Source organism: Ammospiza caudacuta, chromosome 1, assembly GCF_027887145.1.
Source record: "Ammospiza caudacuta isolate bAmmCau1 chromosome 1, bAmmCau1.pri, whole genome shotgun sequence".
Taxonomy (NCBI): domain Eukaryota; kingdom Metazoa; phylum Chordata; class Aves; order Passeriformes; family Passerellidae; genus Ammospiza; species Ammospiza caudacuta.
In genome coordinates, this window is record NC_080593.1 from 111223230 (window position 1) to 111241865 (window position 18636).

Sequence of the window (18636 nt, forward strand, 5' to 3'; positions counted from 1 at the left end):
TGCTGAGACTCCAGGAGCTGCTCTGCCCTGCATTATCTCATCTCATCTCACTGCTCTGTCATTCAGAGATTCTCCAATTCTCACCTGCTTTTTACCTGCCAGCCACTGCTCAACAACTGGATCTGACTGTGAGTTGCCATTTGTACCACCTCCAGCCTCCATCAGAGAAGTCCAACTCCTTCTACAGGGTCTCTCTTATTTCATCCAGTTTCTAAACATCATGCTCTTGATAACCCACTTTGGACAGGCTGTCCTAAAATATACACCAACTGTGACTTATAACACTGTGGCCTACAGAGCACAGCTGAATGCCATCAATAATGACTTTTCTTCCCCTAAATGGATGTAAGACAGAAAAAGCAATGATGACACAGCTTAAGGCTACAATGCTGAAAACCTTTCAGATTATTCTTTCAACCTGTACATCAAAAGAAAAGGACCTGAGGCGCGAAGCAACATATTAATGGACAGAGAATATTTCAGTATTCTATTGATTTAGCAAAATGATCCACAGCCCTATTAAGTTTGACTGTGAAAGGTTATGTGCTGTGAATGGGCTCCAAGACTTTCAGAAAGTTTAAAGTCCTGGAGACAGTCATGCAGTAGTACCCAACACGAGTAAAACTGGAAGCCTTACCTAGTAAGAATAAAATGCATCAGAAGGTAGATGCACTGTCTCATGCACCAGCACTGTTCTGTGATAGCAGCAGCACCTGTGGATTGCTACAGCTGTATGCAAAGGGAAGCAAAAAGGCCACCAGTCCATACAGTGAATATGGTGTATGCTTTATTCTATTTACAGTACATTTGTTATAAATATAATACATTTCTTGAAAATCTTGAGTAGATTTTTTTTAAACAGATCAGTTGTTATAGTTACATAATAAAGTAAGTGACAATTTAAATGACAATCTCATGGTTGTGAAATAGTGCCTTCTGTTTTGAGATGAATGAGAAAATACTCAAACTGGTTCAAATTTTTTTTTATACATCCTAGGTGGACTTTTATGTAAACCTTGAAACATCACCAGTTTCTATAAATATGAAACCAAAATCTTAAACTAAAGAACCGAGAATCAGAAATGGAATTGAGAGACCTTATTGAACTTCACAGTAAGGTTGGGATTTACCATAACTAATGGCTTCAGACAGGAAAAAGCCAATGAGGTTTTCTTCCTGAATCATATCCTAATACAGCCACAAATATTAAACACACCATGCTGGAAGTTGTAACAGCAGTAAAGCTGCATTTTTGACAGGGCATTGGACGTACAAGTATGTTCAGATCTTCAGTTAGAGTATTTTATGTTATGAGTATCTTAATTACCAGAGAAGAAATACATTATAAAAGGATAAACATATGTTCAGTCCAACGTGCATTGCTTCGAGAAACAAACTGACAAGTCATCTGAATATTTTGCTATTTTCTTTTCTACACGATCTTTAGTAACAAGATAGATGTTTGAGGTGCTATTCCAAAAAAACTGCAGCAAAATGTCAACCAGCAATGTAAGAAAAGAATCCCATTTATTTTTTCTTTTAGTGCTTTTTTTCAGGAAGTGGTCAGATATTATTGATAATGATCAGTGCAGGCATGGAGTTCTGCTGACTTGTTTCAAACAAAGTAACTTGGTCCACGAGCTTGGCAAATACTCTGGGGGTTCCAAGGTTATAGACACCTGTATGAACAAAGCAAGCTTTGAGCTGCAAGCTATAGACCTCCTGGCCTTTAAGTTGAAGCTTGTACTGTGTTTGCCCAAGCCATGTAAAAGATCCGTGTATTTCTAGTGCTTCGGAGCTGAAAAAAAAAAAGGATAAAAATGTTCATTCTCTGCACTTGAAGTATGTATTACCTATTTACAGGACTCCCTCCAAGTTTTTCTAAGATTGCAGAATGCACTGTTCCCCCCTCACCAGGCCCTTACAAAGACTGATACTTTCTAGAAATTTTTCAGAAGTCAGTAGGGAACTTATGTTACTATTCTGGTTCTCCTTGGATGAGTGCCAACTGCCATTTGTCTTTGATGCTGCTGAGTCTTTTTGACTGCCTGCCTATGATCACTACCCTTAAATCACTGCCTTCCCCAAATGCATACTGCTGTCTTTGTTCTGCAAACCCTCCTTATCTTTAAGAGCATGTTTTCTAGCAAGACAAAGCTGGACTTTGCAAGGATTAGCAGCTGACATCATAGCTACAGACAGAACTCCACTTAGCATTTTATCGAGATACTGTAATACAACTTAAAAAAAATCACCTGTGTCTGTCTTCTTTCCTACTACATCCCTATCCACTCACACCCATTCCCACAAATACATAAACACATGCAGACTCAGAGTATCTAGGGTACCCTTGAGTAAATTTCGGGATGTTTATATCTTTCAATCAGCTCAATTGAACTCTGAGTCTTACCAAATATTTTTTAATGTTCTCTGTCTCACTTAAAAATCCTTAGAGTGGCTCTCTCCTTAGCTCAGATGAATCATTACAAACATTTAAATGCATTTCTTTGGTTCCTAATGTACTGTACACTATACACAGGACATTAATTACACACAGATGTATATAATGAAGAACTCAGTGTATTCTCAGCTTTCTACATAACTGGCACATAACACTAACACTAAATGTAGTAACAATATTCAAATTGTCATAGTTTAAGGAATTCCTATTTCAGACATTCTTAGGTCTGTCCCATGAGCTAGAGTTAAATCAGACTGCATGTCACACAGGAATAGTCAAAATGGACATACACTGCTTTAGAGACATTGCACTGACACATTAGGAGAGAGCATGAGGGGGCTTTCTTTTAAAGCAGTTTCAAGGTACATGAGGAGTACACTGTCTTAGGACACGCCTCCCAGTGTAACACAATATGACCACCTTGTGAAAAAACAGATCAGTGACTGGCTGCCTAACTGTACCTGAAAAGTAAACTACACTTAAATTTTCTGTCTTCCATTTCTGGGCTCTGGGCTTTTAAAATCTTACTTGGCTCCACGGACTGTTGGCAAGAAGCCACTGCTCCCCCATGACTAAGCCCCTGCAATGTCTTCACAATCTTTCTTCCCCTTCCTGGTGGCAAACAGACTAGGTAGTGTTATACCTAAGAGGGCAGAAGGGGAGCTGTCACCTGCATTAATCATGAATTGAAGTTGCCTTGTTTAAACACAAGTGGTAGAATTACAATGGTATAGATATCATGGTGATGAATTCTCTATCCCACAAAAAATCTTCAGTGAAACTTTTAGAAGCAACTCATGAACACTTCCTCAATGATAATATTTTCCCACATACTACTACAGTACTGAGCAAAACGGCAGTCATAAGAATCAGCTGCTAAACCCAGATGGAGTCTTAAAAATATCCAAGGTTCTACAAAATTTTACACAAGGCCAAATTGTGGGAGGTCTACAAATTATTCAGAATTTTAAAAATGAAAACCTAACAACTTATGTTTAATAAAGGCTGATGAAGCTCCTATTTCACTGGTAGAAAAGATCTTTCTCTAGAAAAGATCTCTAGAAAAAGTCAAGTTTTAACTACTCAAGAGTCACAATTAAAGGCCCTGTCTTAGCAGAGACTGAAGACTCACAGTTAATTGCATGAGACCTTTATCAACTTCAATTCTTTCAAAGAAGCCACCGTAGAAAAAAATCCTATTCTAGATATTCAATATAGTTAAAATATTACAAGACTCTCCAAGCTAGGAAGGGTTCTTAAAAATATTGGTTTATTAACATTTGCACACTACCTTGTTGGTTTATGCCGCAAATCAATCATCACATCTACAACAGCCTGGGAGCAATTGGAAAGTAGAAGAGTGACAGGTACCAGACAGAGGCTGCAAAGAGAAACAGTTCTACATTAAAGACAAAAAAAATCTAATTTTGGATAGTCTTAATTATACTCTTAAATAGTTAAAATTATTTCCAGTAACACAGAATTTATATGTAGTTATCAATTATGCCAGTGTAGGTAGAAATATAATCACTTATACTGAATAGAGCTACTTATAATAAAAGCTGTCAATTAAGGCAAACTGGATTGGCTCCTTTAGGCCAAATGAAGTTACCACCTCCCTTCATCCAGCTGAGAAAGGAGACAAAAAGCATAAATACCATCTCAGTTTACAGGAAATCTGCTTGTTTGACATGAGACATACCAGAATGGGATAACATGGTCCAGTACACTATATTCTGAATTTCTGGTCAGCACACTTTGACTGGATACTTTTCTTCTGCACTGCCTCCCATAGAGGAATTGCTGACACTGGGCCTTAAGTTATAACCTGAACAGTGCTCAACCAGAACAGATAGCACATGTATACCTGGATTTAATGCAGGCCTTTATACTAAATAAAACTAATACAGTTAATTGATATTCTGCTTGTTCACAATTACTATTATTGTTTTCGTAAATAATGCTGGAGCAAGAAAGACCCTAAGATATCAACAGGCAGAAACACAAACTACTGCAGGTAAAACAGCTCTATGTATTCCAGCAAGTGATTTGTGTCACTGGAATTCCTTGCCATTGCCTAAACACTTAAAATATTCTAAACTTGAATTGTAAGAAAAAAACAATGAGAGACTCTAACCAATAAAGGGTGAATGTCCTACAAGAATAATGCAAGTCATTAAATCACTGTCATTAAAATATAGCACCTTATAGAACATTTAAACATTAGATTTTAGAAACAAATCCCTTTCTTTAGACAACTTACATGAATTGTTATAAAAAACTGTAGCACAGTAGAGCTTTCAGATACAACAACTCAGGCCTAAATAGGTACCTTCATGTTTCAAGTACAACCCATTGAATGTTCCGAACTTAAGCCAGGGTGTTTGTTCATATCATTACAATTTTGAAAGACTCGTAGATTTTACAGGCTCCAACCAATTCAGTCTAGCAGCAGGCTTTTTGAAAGGTTAATACTGATACTCTTCCAGGGCACAAGCCCAGTGATCTGAACTGTTACCACTTTTCCTTCTGACGTAAGTTGGAACCACGTGTAGCTAATCTTGGCAAGTGAGATGTTGTAGACATTAACAGCTCCTTTGAGCTAAAAGTGCATCTTTCATTCTGTCTGGCTGCTCAAAGAAATCACACTGTCTGCTCTGACAACAAAAATAAACACAAAGGGAGCAGACTATTTCTTTTTTTTTCAGTAAGTTTGATAACATTACATTAAAACTGTGAGCTATGGTGTTACAGTTTATCCTTTTTTACAGGAAACTTTCATTTTATCTATAAACTTCTGAAGCAGTGAGTTTAAAAAGTCAACAACATTTCACACTTGCATACCAGACTTTAATACCATAACGCACACAGCAAGTCTCAAAAGGATTTATGTCTAATTAACAATATTTTTAAAGTTTCTAAAGGTAATGTTTCACTAACCTTTTTTGATGAAAAGAATGATTAAAAGATTCTGGATAATGAAGACTTGTCTTAATAAGATTAGAAAGCTGCTCCGGTGTTGGTCTTGCAGGTACCGGCGTGTTCTCTGGTCGGAAAAACTTCAAGAGAACTGTTTCTGGTAGTTCCTGAAACAAATTTAGGATAGCATTGAAAATAGTAATATAAGGTATGAGAAATCTAATCACAGAAGTTACAATTCTCCATTATGAACTATAACTCATAAGGGAAACAAATCTGCAGCATTATGAATGCTCACATTTTTTTCCAAGGTGGTTTGCATTTAAGCATGCTGGACGAGGAACTGGTATGATTTATCTATTACCCTCTTTTCAGACAGATTTCACAGCTGCTTATGAAAACACTATCTGTGCAAGTTTCACAAAAGCACACTATTGTTGCAGTGGTTTGCTAGTGCTTGGGTTTGCCTTCTAGAGAAAAGGGACAGCATTTACACTGCTCCCTGTTCAGCAGCTATAACTAACAACTAACTAAAAAAATTCATCACCTGCCCTAGGAAGTTCAGAACAGGAAAGCCAATGCACAAGTTACCCAGAACAGATCCAAAGTAAAGCAAACAGAAATTTACAGGAATGTGTGAACACTGACAGAAGGACTGAATAACAGAGTTTCTTTGAAATTGCATAACAAGCAGTTGCAGATATGAAAGTTACCCTTTTGTCCCCAGCTGAAAGCCCAAGACAAGCTCTAACACACTACTTGGGATTCCCCCTAATCCTTTGGATGGAATGAGTCCCTGAAGCAGAAATTAAGTGAGACAGAAAGCTGCAACCAGCCTGCATTTGGTGCAGCGTTTCTGTCCAACATCATCTAATCTGGTTTGTGAGCAGGATTTATTCAGGAAGGGGCTGCCCTTTAGTACTTCCTTACGAACCTATTCTGAAGAAAATCCATCTTTAAAGGAAAAAAATAATTGGCAGCAGTAAACGTCACTGCCTACCAAAACCACATGAAACTAGATTTTTAAAAAGCCACCATTAAGTTGGTACATTATAATAAAGTTAATACTTTTCATTAAAAGGTGATAAATTGTACCTTCCAAGTTGAAAAGAAACAGTACAGGCAATGAAACCTGACTTAAAAACCAAACACACTGGGGCATCTGGAAATGTGTGTGAAAACACCTTAGTCACTGTGCTGATAATACCAGGAAGACACCAAATGTTTTCACAGGCTTGTAAGTCTTCCCTTTGAAAGGAAGAGTAGCTTTTTCCAAAAGTAATTTGAGAAGAAAAAAAGATATTCTATAGTAACAATAAAATATATTTTAAGTGTTGAATAAATTTGGTGTTTCCATCCCACCCTAACAACGCAAACTGACAGCACGAAACACAGCAGAGATTATAGGTTTTCATTTAAATTACTCTCTCCCCTCAAATAACAGTCCAACCAATTTTCAAGGCTGCCTTCAACCACACAGCAATACCCTACATACTGTAGTTTGCCCTAGAGTCAATTACCTGTTCCAAGTCCTCCCAATCAGAATTCCCGAGTATTTTTTTAAAACCCTACAAAAGACAAATACGAATATTTACCTCTACAAGTAGACAAGAACATCATGAAATGCAGCAGAAACATTCACCGGTGAAAGTGCAGAGTGCTATTAATACTTCCAACCTTTAGTTCTAATATTACACCTCTGATGAAGGATTGGAAAGCAGCAAAATTAATAATTTTCCAGCAGAATTAAACTTAATTTCAGCCACCTTCTGGTGTGAGAGTCAGAAAAGATGTCTGTCTCTCCAAGTTTAGCTGCTCAGACTCTATGCTTTTTGTGATTGTGTACCTAGAACAAAGGCTAAGATACAACATCCAGCCCATTTTTCTCTTACCTAATGAATGGTTCAGGAAAGAATTAATGACTTCCAAACAATAACCAAGAAGATGTGCATACAGATCAAAAAGCTACCTAGAGACTGCTAAAAAATGCTAAGTTTAAGGATGCATTAAACTCCTGCCCTGCTCTGGAGCTTGTGAAATTGGATCAAGGCTTAAAAAAACCAAACCAAAAGCACATCTACTTGGCACCTGTACCTTCCCTTCAAGAATACACACCAAGCAGTAACAGCCTTATACTCACAAAGCAAAAGAAAAATCAAGAACTGAACAGGTGATATTTTATTGCTGAACACCTTGATTATCAGCCCAAGTGAAGTACTGCCTTTTAAAAGGGAAAAAAAAAATTCAGACCCCTAAAATCAGCTTGCTGACTCAGTGTGGTTCTTTGCAAAGCCTCCAGAAGTGTCCAAGCTCCAGTAACCAGCATAGGCTGCATACAAGAAAGTCACATCAATGGTTAGGATTGTCCCTTTCAAAAAACGGTTATAGTGCAATTTGAGTGTCTCATCTATACATACTGGTAGAGAGGCTTGACTTGAAGAGGTTGGAAGAGGGGTGTGTGTTTTTGTTTTACATTTTATAGCTGCATTTTAAAGCTTTTTTGGTTTTGCCTAAAAATGCACAACAAGCATTAGCACCAGAACTCAGCCATGTTCCTAGAGCTACAAACTGCACAACTGGTGCTTAGAAAGTTGTTTTCTGTTTTTAGAAAGCTTCTTGGTGCCCAAAGCCATTTACACAGGCCAGCTTCAAACAAATATATTCAAAACTAGACAGAAGATTTCTAATTCAAGTAGAATAATCTCCACATCTTCACTCATTTGTGTTACAAGAAAGTCCCAACCATTAGAGTCTGGTATTTTGGTAGTTTGAAAAAGCTATCAATCATCTCTATATACACTTCTGAAATGGTGCTTTAGTCATTCACACCAGTTTCAGATCTCTCCTGCAATTATGTTTAGCTAAAAGTTAAAAAAGCAACATTTTAACAATTCAAAGCCTCTTTAAATAGATGTAACAGATAGATCTACCCATAACACATTCCTTAATATCTTAGAATGCACTTTCAAATTGAGAAGTTCTTCCTTTCCATCAGACAGACAGAAGTGATGGTATCTTCACATACAGTCACTTTCGAAGATTTTTATACCAAATATTACACAACCTAAAGTTTTCCATTTCATAAACAATATTCTTGGAGACTGGGTCAATGTGCCCTTAAGCACACCAAGAAAAGTTAAGCACTGTAATTTGACTTCCAAGTTGTACAGAAGATCAGTATATGTGCCCCATAAACCACAAGTCATAAGTAGCCAAAAGGATTGATGTGCTCAGTCAAATACAAGGGACCAGTATGCACAGCACAGAAGAAAACCTAAACAGGAAACTCTTGAATGGAACTAAGCATAAGTAAATGCAGAATATACAAAAGCAGTAGTGAGACATCTAAATTATGTGCTTTTTCCCTTTCCCATTTTAGATCTGAGAATTTCTATTTTAAAACCCCAGTTTTAAGTTGCTTCCTTCAACATGTGACTCATCCATATTCATTGTAGCTCTCAACTTACAGAAATGAGAACTCCAGGAACAGTATTTTACTGATATAAAGAATAAAATAATGCATTTGAAAACAGATTCCTTCAGCTCTGCAGTCCATAATGGGTAAAACAGCAGATCAAATATTGCAACTACTTGTAATATTTCATTCATGACAATAATATAAGCCAGATCTCCCAAACTGGTACTGTATCTGCTCTATTAATTGATACAATAGAGTGAAAAATGTGTATTTCACCTCTTGATGTTCATTTACCCTTAAGAACTTTGCTTTTCCTCTACTGAGGTGGTTTAAGGAAAGTCTTAAATCCTTCCAACAATCTTGTTTTATTCAAGCATCTCCTCCCATATATTCTGTAAAAATAGTCCTGAACCAGCAAAAGATGTCACTTCCAGTAATAGGAAAAACAGTTACGTAAACCCTACCCCTCTCCTACATTTCAAGAATTTCTGCTTCCAACCAAACTGTTGCTGACTCACTAAGCTGCATATATTTCAAGAAGCTGTCTTACCTAAAATTATTCTCTCTGCCTGCATCCATTCTATACACATTTTATGGATTTTACTTTGGACTACCACTGGTCTAATTCACAGGACTAAACATGCAGCCCAGAACATCATGTGCAGTCCTGAAGCACACCTGGAAAGGACAGATGCTATTCCCAACATGCCAACATTCGAATGACAAACCTCTAGGCTGCTTCTCACCTTCCTTTGGTGAGAAGTCATTGCAAACCAGAAGTGTGTCAGATGTCCTATTACTTCCACTACTACTTCTATCCCACCATATTACACTGAACTTTCAGAATCTTTTGGATTGAATTCACCAGATTAGAAAAACAGGGAAGAAAGCAGTAAGAAATAATATTAATCAACAGCCCTAACTGTGACTGGATGTTTAATGCATTTGAAGTTTTTGTCCTTTCACTAATTTAAGGCAGAGAGGTCAAGAAGAAGAGACAGAGTAGCTGTATTTCAAGTGCAATTTTAAGGTGACTTTCAGTTAAAACTACTTGATTCCAAAAAGCATGTTTCAGAAGAGAAACAAAACCTACAGCAGTACCATAGTTGAAAAAAACAGCCCTAATTTACAAATTCTTAACTGAATTTATAAGTGAGGCTTTTATTACTTGGCCTGAAATGGATCTATTCAAAGCAATTCACTTTATTTACACCTTATGTGATTTTTTTCCTTCAGATATTGTTGCCTGTGACTATTAACATATCACTTTGTGGCACCTTCTGATTCAAGGCAAAAAACTATATTGAGCATTTTTTCCCCTACTTTTAGCCAAAGGACATTTTTTTCAAAAATACAAATGAGAGGAAGGATAAGAAGATAAATGTTTTCCATATAATCCAGAGAGATTTCTATATGAAACACATGAACACTTTAACAAAGTCAATATTCTGTAAGTGTTCCTTCAGCACACTGCACATTATGACTCCAAACTTCTAGAACACAAAAGTGTAAGTAGATTGTCACATCTCCTGGTAGGTCTACGCTGTCCAGTAGCCTATGCTCAAAAGTAGTGCTATTTTGTTATACAAAAAAACTCTAGTGCAAACAGCAACAATAAACATCTCTATTTAGTGACAGAAAACCAGCTTTAAAGCTATAGCTATTGTAGTGGTTGGAATGAAAAAGGATTAGTATCTCTAATTCTATTTTGAACAAACATGGAAGAAAAGGGAGCACATGGATTTGAGCATTAAAAAACTTGTACAGAATTTTACTGCTGCTTACCTTTTTAATATGTTGGTACATATAGAAATTTTACCCAGAAAAACATTTCAGCCTTTCCCCAAGCCCCACTGTAACCAGAAGTTATATCTTGGTTTTATCAAATACTATAGCAAGTTATGCTACTGTGGTACAGGAATAATTGCACCCTGCTGCCTGTTCCACATCCCTGTTGTGCATTAAACATCCCACAAGGATCCAAGCAGAAGTAACCACCCATCACCATGGCTCAGCCAGCAGTCTAACATCTTACAGACATATGAGGATGAATTTATGTCAGTTCACCCAACTACCAATCTAGTAGCAACTGCTGGAACAACTTAAACATAACAGTGCTGAAAAATATCTATCTCCTGTTCTTCACTACAGTGCTTTACTGAAGCTTTGTTTCTACTGTTTCCCTGAACAGTAGTAGAAGCTTCTGTGAATCCAAACTACATATTTAGAAGCTGGCAAAGAGTTAATCTGAGATATGCCACAAATGACAATGTAGCAGAAGCTAACCAGTACAGAGAATTTGACCAAAATATAAAGTAAGTGATCACATTTTTTTCAACAGAGTTGTTTGATTAATGTGGCTAAGATCTGAGCCATTTCTCAGAGGACTAAAAGAAATAAAGGGGGGGGCGGGGCAGAGAGGAATTTTGTTCATGTTTCATCAGTGTCCACTGTATGACTGTTCTTGGGCTGGGGATAATTGTCTGTGTCTGACAGACAGACAAAAATTCCTTTGCTGCATACAACAGCATGAAACTAAGGAAGTCAAGAAGAAAGTCACTGTAGAGAAGCAACAAACATAACTCAGCAATAAATGCAGACAGTGGACTCTTGCATCCTAGGTGACACTCTGTTCAGAGTCAGGAATTATTTTTTTTCCCCCCCAGATCAGAGCAGCCCTCTATCATTTATGAACTGGTAACCCACATGTGCTGGTAAAAAGCATGAACCTCCATCTCCCTCTGCTGTTCAGTCCTCAGAAAACAACCAACTTCAATACTGTTGGCACAAGGCAAATCAGAAACAATCTAGAGTAGTTTCCAACCCTGTTCATGACTTAAGAGAATAAATACAGGCTTATAAGACAAAATTATACACTGAAAATACTAAATTAGAGGTAGTGTTTGAGCTTGGGATTTTCTACCACTGCCCACCACAGCTTTTCACTGCTTGTGTTACTTTAAAAGAGCAAAATAATTCAAAGACAATATACAGCTCTTAAGAGATTAAGTACATTATTTTCTATATCTAGCTTAATTTAATTCTATTTTGGGGAGTCTTTTAATTCTGAAATGTGGACTGAATGAAGCAAACTGCTACAAAGTCTCAAATCAATTAATTGTTACACCTCACAGCAGTCTATCTGCTCTCCCCACACTATTATGAGCCAATTAAATTAAGTAGTATGTGAGGATATGCAATTTCTCAATTCTTAGCAATCCTGAGATCATAGATCTTAAAATTTATGCTAACTCTGGGCTTTGGTTATCATGAGGACACAGAATTTACACCTTTATTAAAAAAACCTCAACAATCAATTACTCTTATAGCAGATTTCAACTGCATGACAATGCAGATGCCTTCTTGCTCCCAACCAAATTACAGAATGCTTCAAAAGAAGTGCACTCCTCATGTTTAAGGAAGTGAATACAATAATCAATGTACAATCTATACGAAGATAGATGTAATAAAACCTGATTAGAAATAGATTTTAGACAGAGAATGCTAATACAGTAGCATATATTCAAAAAGCATTGAGAGTACATATAGATCCTCCTTGATGCCAGCGGCAGGATCAATTTCTTTAATTTGAAATTGATTGTGATACAGACAGTGTTCCAGTCTATAAGAAATGTGAATTTCTACCCATACTATTCAGTCATTTGTTTATTTTAGGATGCAGATGTGATTAATTTCTATTTTCTCTTCCTATTCATTTGAGAATCAGAACTTGATGAGATCAGAAGCTCACAGTATTGTGTCTCCTAACCTTAGATGTCTACAGTGTGATCTACAGTTCTACATATACATTAAGACAGGGAAAGGAATACCTGAGGGGCAGTTGTCATTAGATTAATACAGCCTTTGTACACCTCAGCATAGCTAGAGCACGTGTGCCAATTCCCATTTATTTCATTGCACAAATAACTAAATGGAAAAAATTATCTTAGCAATGTACAAACACTTAAAGGCTGACGAACCAAAGCCGAATGCACAGCTTCAGAGTAATTCACTACCTGCATTATAGCATGGCATTTATAGGAAGACATTTGTTCTGTATTATTTTCTTGACAAAATTAGTACATAGTACTTTTTGCTGCAACTTTAGGAGCTCACTAAAAGCTATATATTATGTCTGCAATATTGGTAAAAATATTAAGCATGGCACCAAAACAAGAGGGAACAGCAATATGCTGCTCAGAAGAAGTCTAAACAAGCACAAGACGTATTTCCTCTTATTCTGAACATTAGTCTTCTTCATCTACATACACTGCATTTAGTACAGACATTTTTACAGAACCTTATCTGTAACTTCGATAGTTGTTATCAATTCATGTACCAGAAGACACACACCCACAGTTTCTTACAGATGCTGCTTTCTTTCATCAAGCAAAACAACTACAAACTTCACCATTTTACTATTAACTTTTTTATGTAATAATCATTACCTTTCGTGCCATTAACAAGTTTCTAGTTCTACCTGAAACACCAAAGAAGACTTTACCTCAACAACAGCTCATCAACATGCTTACCTGCATATTGCTTTTCTCATGTTTCAACTGGGCCTGGCTAGTTCAATACAGAGGACTAAGCAAACCTGGAGTTTGTCAGTCTGAATTATTTAGTAATAACACATATCTGATGTTAAGATTCTACAAAAGCTTCCACTTACATACTAGGGAATTCATTACGTCTGTTTACAGCATGAAGCAATTGTAAAGGAAAACTTCACAGTAGATTACCTGCTTCTGAGGAAATGAAAAGGCCTCCTTCCCAACAGTGTTAAGGGTAACATGATGCTGGCCCTCCAAAATAAGCTGCTTGCTGTCTTCCACAACATATGCCTACAGAACATAATACAAAGACATTTGCAGACCAGAAACTATCATAGGAGTCATAACACAGAATTATTGACTGCTCCCTAACTTAGGTGGAACATGCTGTACTGATCAAAACTAATAGGCTAGCATGACATATTTCTGCTAATTTCCACTGCTTCAAATAAGACTCTTCTTCAAAACAGACTGGGTTGCTCTTACAGTTCTGTAAGATCAACCATTAATAAGTCTCTTGGTTTAAGATTTTGTAATTTTCTCTTTTAAAAGAGAGATTAGAAGAACTGGGTGCATCCAGAGTAATGTAGGGACACTTATTACAGTAATAGATACTAAGACTATCTTTGCTGCTGGCATCGTTATAGCTTGTTTGATTGTTTTCAGGAAAAAAAATTCACCCATAAATTCCATATGTATATGCCTGACAGTTCAGGATACCACATGAAATTATTTTCTAACTGTAATGTTTCATGCCCAAATTACCACAAAGGCCACAACCATACTTACCTTCCACAGTACCACAATGTTCAAATCAACTTCACTGCATTTTTGTATCAATCTCACTGTTTCATCAAACGATTGTTTCACTGCCCTTTGAGATGCATGAGTATGAGATTGCACGTGTGTTCTTTTAAATTCAGAGGATAAGCTTTGGAAAAAAAAGTCTGCACAAGGACTGGCTGAACTTATTATCTACAAGAGAAAAAAGATAAGAAAGTGTTGAGAACAGGATGTGAGCTGACTCAAGTTGCTCTAACAGAGCTAGCTCATCATTGTAGCATTTCAGTTCCATTATCCCAGTGGGCTTCCCTTTGCAAAGCTACAGGATGCCAGACACCTTGGTTTCTGCGCCTGACCTGTTAGAGATCAGAATAGCTAAAGGGCTGCTAAAGGTAATATAGGGAACACAGTGCTATAACTTGCTAGTTTAGAAATACAAATACCAAACTTGGAAATAGGAGCTTTGATTATTACCACAAAGCAGTCTACTGTGATATATCAAATATATTAAAGAGAGCTGCAGCATCCAACTAAGTCACACAAAAGTAATTTTTGCTTACTAATATTTTCCTCAGCTTAGCTAGAATTATTTACCTAAGTTAGAAACATACATGGCACAAACAGAAACACTGTGCTGTCATGTGTACCAAGCTCTTCCAACACCAAAAGCCTGGCAAAGAAACTGGTTTCTAAGAGCAATGATACTGTGTCCTGTTGGATGCAACAAGATAAGCAAGGAACTTGGCTTTGCAACCCCTTCCTTTCAAAATTGCTAGCTTTTCCAGAATATGCTGGTGCAAAGCTGATAATTATTGCACCAGCAGAATGCTGATACCCAGGGAGAAAATCCACCTTTGGAGACACTGCTCAGAAGGGAGGACTCCTTCCCCATCTTTCCACTGTAATAAAATGTTCTCAAGGAAAGCTCAAGCTGCTGTAGCTCAGATTCCAACTGTAAAATGGACAGAAGTATCATCTACCTCAGATTTTTAGTCCTGACTTCAATTTATATGCCTATGAAATGAAATGGCAGTGAATAGGTTTTCTTTGGCTTTAAAAGCTCAATACAGGAAAAATGTATGCTCAGCATAAAATAAGCAATCTGTCATTCAACTGACTAAATCCACTATGCAAATTTATGACCTAATGCAAGAGGCCTACTTTCCTCAGGTTTTGAGAAAGCATTTGCTGTATCAAGATCATTTACTGAGAGGATTATTCAGTATCTGTATGTTTAAAAAAGATTAGAAGAGCATGGTAGTCTAGGATCCTAAATTTCTAGAAAAATCAAACAGACTCCTTGAATTCACTGCAACCTCCTGTAGTAGTTTTGAAATTCTGGAACCAACATCCATTAGTTTTCCAGTTTTTCAAATAAGTTGTAACTAGAACTTTTAGCCTGTCTTAGTAAAAGTATAATTAAGAACAAGAATCTAATATCTGCAGGCCTCTACTAGAAAACTAGAGGCCTGGGACACATTTAAAATAACTACTCCAAAGAGCTGAAAAGGAAGGAAAAGTATTAGCAAAAAAGCCAGCATTGTAATGTAACTCCAAAGTAGTTCAGCTATGGAGCTGGGATCCTAATATTCCTGACTACAAGCCAGCCTAAGTTACCTTACCACCTCTTTGTCCTGTCACATGATAGGGACACCTTACAAAAGACAAAATACGCAGTTGTACCCATCCACCTACCTGCTCATTTCCAAAGACAATATCTGCAAATGTGTAATTTTCTAAGGGATAAAAAGAGAAAGCACTGTTTTAGCATCATGGGAAGTCACAACTTCAGCATACAGTATCCAAAAGAGTATCTTGTTTCAAAAAGTTACCACATTCAGGAAAAAACCTACCTTCTGAGTTTTTGCACCTCACTGCTTTAAAACACAACTTCGCTCGCTCTCTGCTAGCCAGTTTAGTATCTGAAAGAAAAAGGTGGCAAGATTTTTTTTATTCACTCTCAGCATAATCAGAGTCCCTTAGACAAAAGTCTTGAACATTCACAAACAGGAAACAAACAGATGACACCCTACAAGCACAGCTAATCAGGCATAGCAATGGCACACAACACAACCATATTTCTTGTGAGGAAAGTTGCCAGCCACCTCATACATGGATTTCTCTACATCACAGAAATAATTTACCTGTAAATTAAGTTTGTTTTTAAAACTCATTAAGTCTGAATAAGTTATCTGTGTATAAATATTTCTTGAAATATAACAAAAGAAGAGCTTTACTATTTTTGGAATGGATGAAGTTATTACAAACTAATTATTCTAAAAACCAAATTCAGTTCCTTGTAAGATTCTTTTAACTATTTTTATCAGCCAGAAGCCAGACATGCCATCATTTTGGTGATAAAGATACACACCTTTGTCTCCAGAGATGTTAACAGATTTTTGAAGCTTCCAGTGCTTGCTATTGCTTGAAACTTGCACTATATGAAATTCCTTAACACCCGTCTCACTCTATGGAACAGACAAAAGCTATGTCAAAGAAAACCAGTCACAACTGTGATGTGCTACATTGCACAGTAAGTGTTCACTGCAAGGTGGCACTGTTAGAATCTTAATTTAACTCATTATTCACACCACTCATAACACACAGTACTTAGAGACAAGGAGAGATGTAAGACCCATTGTAAAGTCCCAGATCACAGCAACTTCCAATTCCAGTAAACAAAGCCACACAAAGAGGAAATAAGGATTCCCCAGAAAAAGACTCACAAGCTAGTATTTTAGATTAAGAACACCTTTAACAAAAACTAGGCTTTTTAACTCCAATGCAGAACACTGTCCATAAGGCTGCCTAGTTTCTAGGATTACTTTAGGAGCATTGCTATATCATAAATCCTAGAAACTCAACATCTATTTTGGGTTTAGATTATATATATAATAAAATGTAGCCTTTGGAGTTGGCTTCCTTTCTTGTAAAGAGTGAGGTGGTGGTAGAAAAATAAGCCTCACACTGTTAACTTGGTAAGTCCTTTATAAAAACATTACTTCCTCTTTAAAGGAGTGGACAATATTCAGTAAATGAAGAAAAAAACCAGAGCGTACACACCTTTAAAAGAAAACAACAAATCAGCTCAGTGGTTCCATTACCAACTAAGTGTCTATGAATTCTATGAACAGACAATTCAGTTACCTTGCTTTGTGATTGAAAAAATGGGAGCAGCTTTGCCAAAAAAATGAGTAAATTTAAATTAGCACGTTTGAAAAACTGAGTATTTAAGTCAACAGACATATCTGTATTTGGATTATATTAGTAAAAATGTCTTTATAGTTTGGTGATAAATGTAAACACAGAAACTTCCTTCAAATTGGAGCTTAAATTCTGACTTTGACATTACCACTAATTCTACCAGTGTTTCCACTGAAAGGGGACACAGTTCTGAATAAGACAACCTTGGAAGCTGAGACCAAGAACACTCATCAGTTTGGAATAAATCTTCCTCAAAACACTATGAACTATAGTCTTGCAATATGATTAGTATAGGAGACTTCCAGAGAGTTAGGATATAACTTCACATTAATACTTTTTCCAACAGTAACTGAATGATCAAATATGCAAGGTTTTGGGGTTTTTTTGTTTGCAAAGTTACTGTAGAAAAGCTTGAGTCTTGGTTCATATCTGCTGAGCTTCAGGACAGTACTATTATTATTAACACAAATAAGAACTTACAGTATTGATATTTTCTACATCCACAAAGAGCAACATGTTGTCCCCTCTGCCTTCTTCATCCCCAAGTGCATTACTCCTGCAGACAGTAGCCCGAATGTGCAGAGACCGACTGGTACAAATAACTGCAGTGTGCCTTAATACTCTGTGACTAGGAAAGGGAGGAGTGAACAGAAAAGAAAAAAAAGACAACATTTTGAACAACCAGGACAGCCCAGAACATGACATCAAGAAATTTAGCTTTTATGTTTGTCAGTATTAAGGCCATTAGACAATTTGTTCATTCCAAGTACCAAAGATAGCCTATCAAACCTACTTTATTTTTAACCATCTTGCTGCATGGGTAGGGGCTCTTTGAACACGCAGTCTAAGCCAATGTGAAACATTGGAGAAAAAGGTTCAGGTGTTACCATGAGGAAAAGCATTTCAGAAATGTTTCAGATGTAAGACAACTGGCAGAGTGAAAGCAAACAGACATGTATTGGCACCCAGATATCATTAGGCTATTTAATGCCACCAAATGCTCTGGAAAACAGTTTCTGAGTAAATAAGTGAGAGAAAGACCACTACTTAGTCACATCTCTTGCCATAAATATTTGCTAAAAAGCACTTAGAATACCACTGCATTCAATAAATTTTCCTGAAAAGAGAATTTTAAAACAGAGAATCAAACCACAGCTACCCTGCCTATTTCCAGGTATGCTCAACCTCCAGGAGAGCAGTCCCTTTGTGAAAGTTATCTTTCTGCTTTTCTAAGGATGAATTAATCGTTACAATTCCATTTGTAGCTGCCATCAAAACACTTGAGCTTTTCCAATGTA

At 36.8% G+C, this 18636-nt stretch overlaps 1 protein-coding gene across 4 annotated transcripts in view; it reads right to left on the minus strand.

Annotated features, from left to right (window-relative positions):
* Positions 1-775: 775 nt before the first annotated feature.
* Positions 776-18636, minus strand: part of TRAPPC8 (trafficking protein particle complex subunit 8) — a 52374-nt gene continuing 34513 nt past the window's right edge. For 2 of the 4 annotated variants that reach the window (XM_058816463.1, XM_058816302.1), the window contains 10 exons: positions 17819-17966; positions 16506-16602; positions 15988-16056; positions 15830-15870; positions 14141-14326; positions 13541-13642; positions 6901-6948; positions 5402-5547; positions 3753-3842; positions 776-1798 (listed from right to left, as the gene is read on the minus strand). In XM_058816463.1, the coding sequence (XP_058672446.1) occupies positions 1564-1798; positions 3753-3842; positions 5402-5547; positions 6901-6948; positions 13541-13642; positions 14141-14326; positions 15830-15870; positions 15988-16056; positions 16506-16602; positions 17819-17966 (1162 nt within the window). In that variant the 3' untranslated portion in view covers positions 776-1563. The remainder of the gene's footprint in view (positions 1799-3752; positions 3843-5401; positions 5548-6900; positions 6949-13540; positions 13643-14140; positions 14327-15829; positions 15871-15987; positions 16057-16505; positions 16603-17818; positions 17967-18636) is intronic. The other 2 variants (XM_058816548.1, XM_058816384.1) reach the window with 1 other exon arrangement.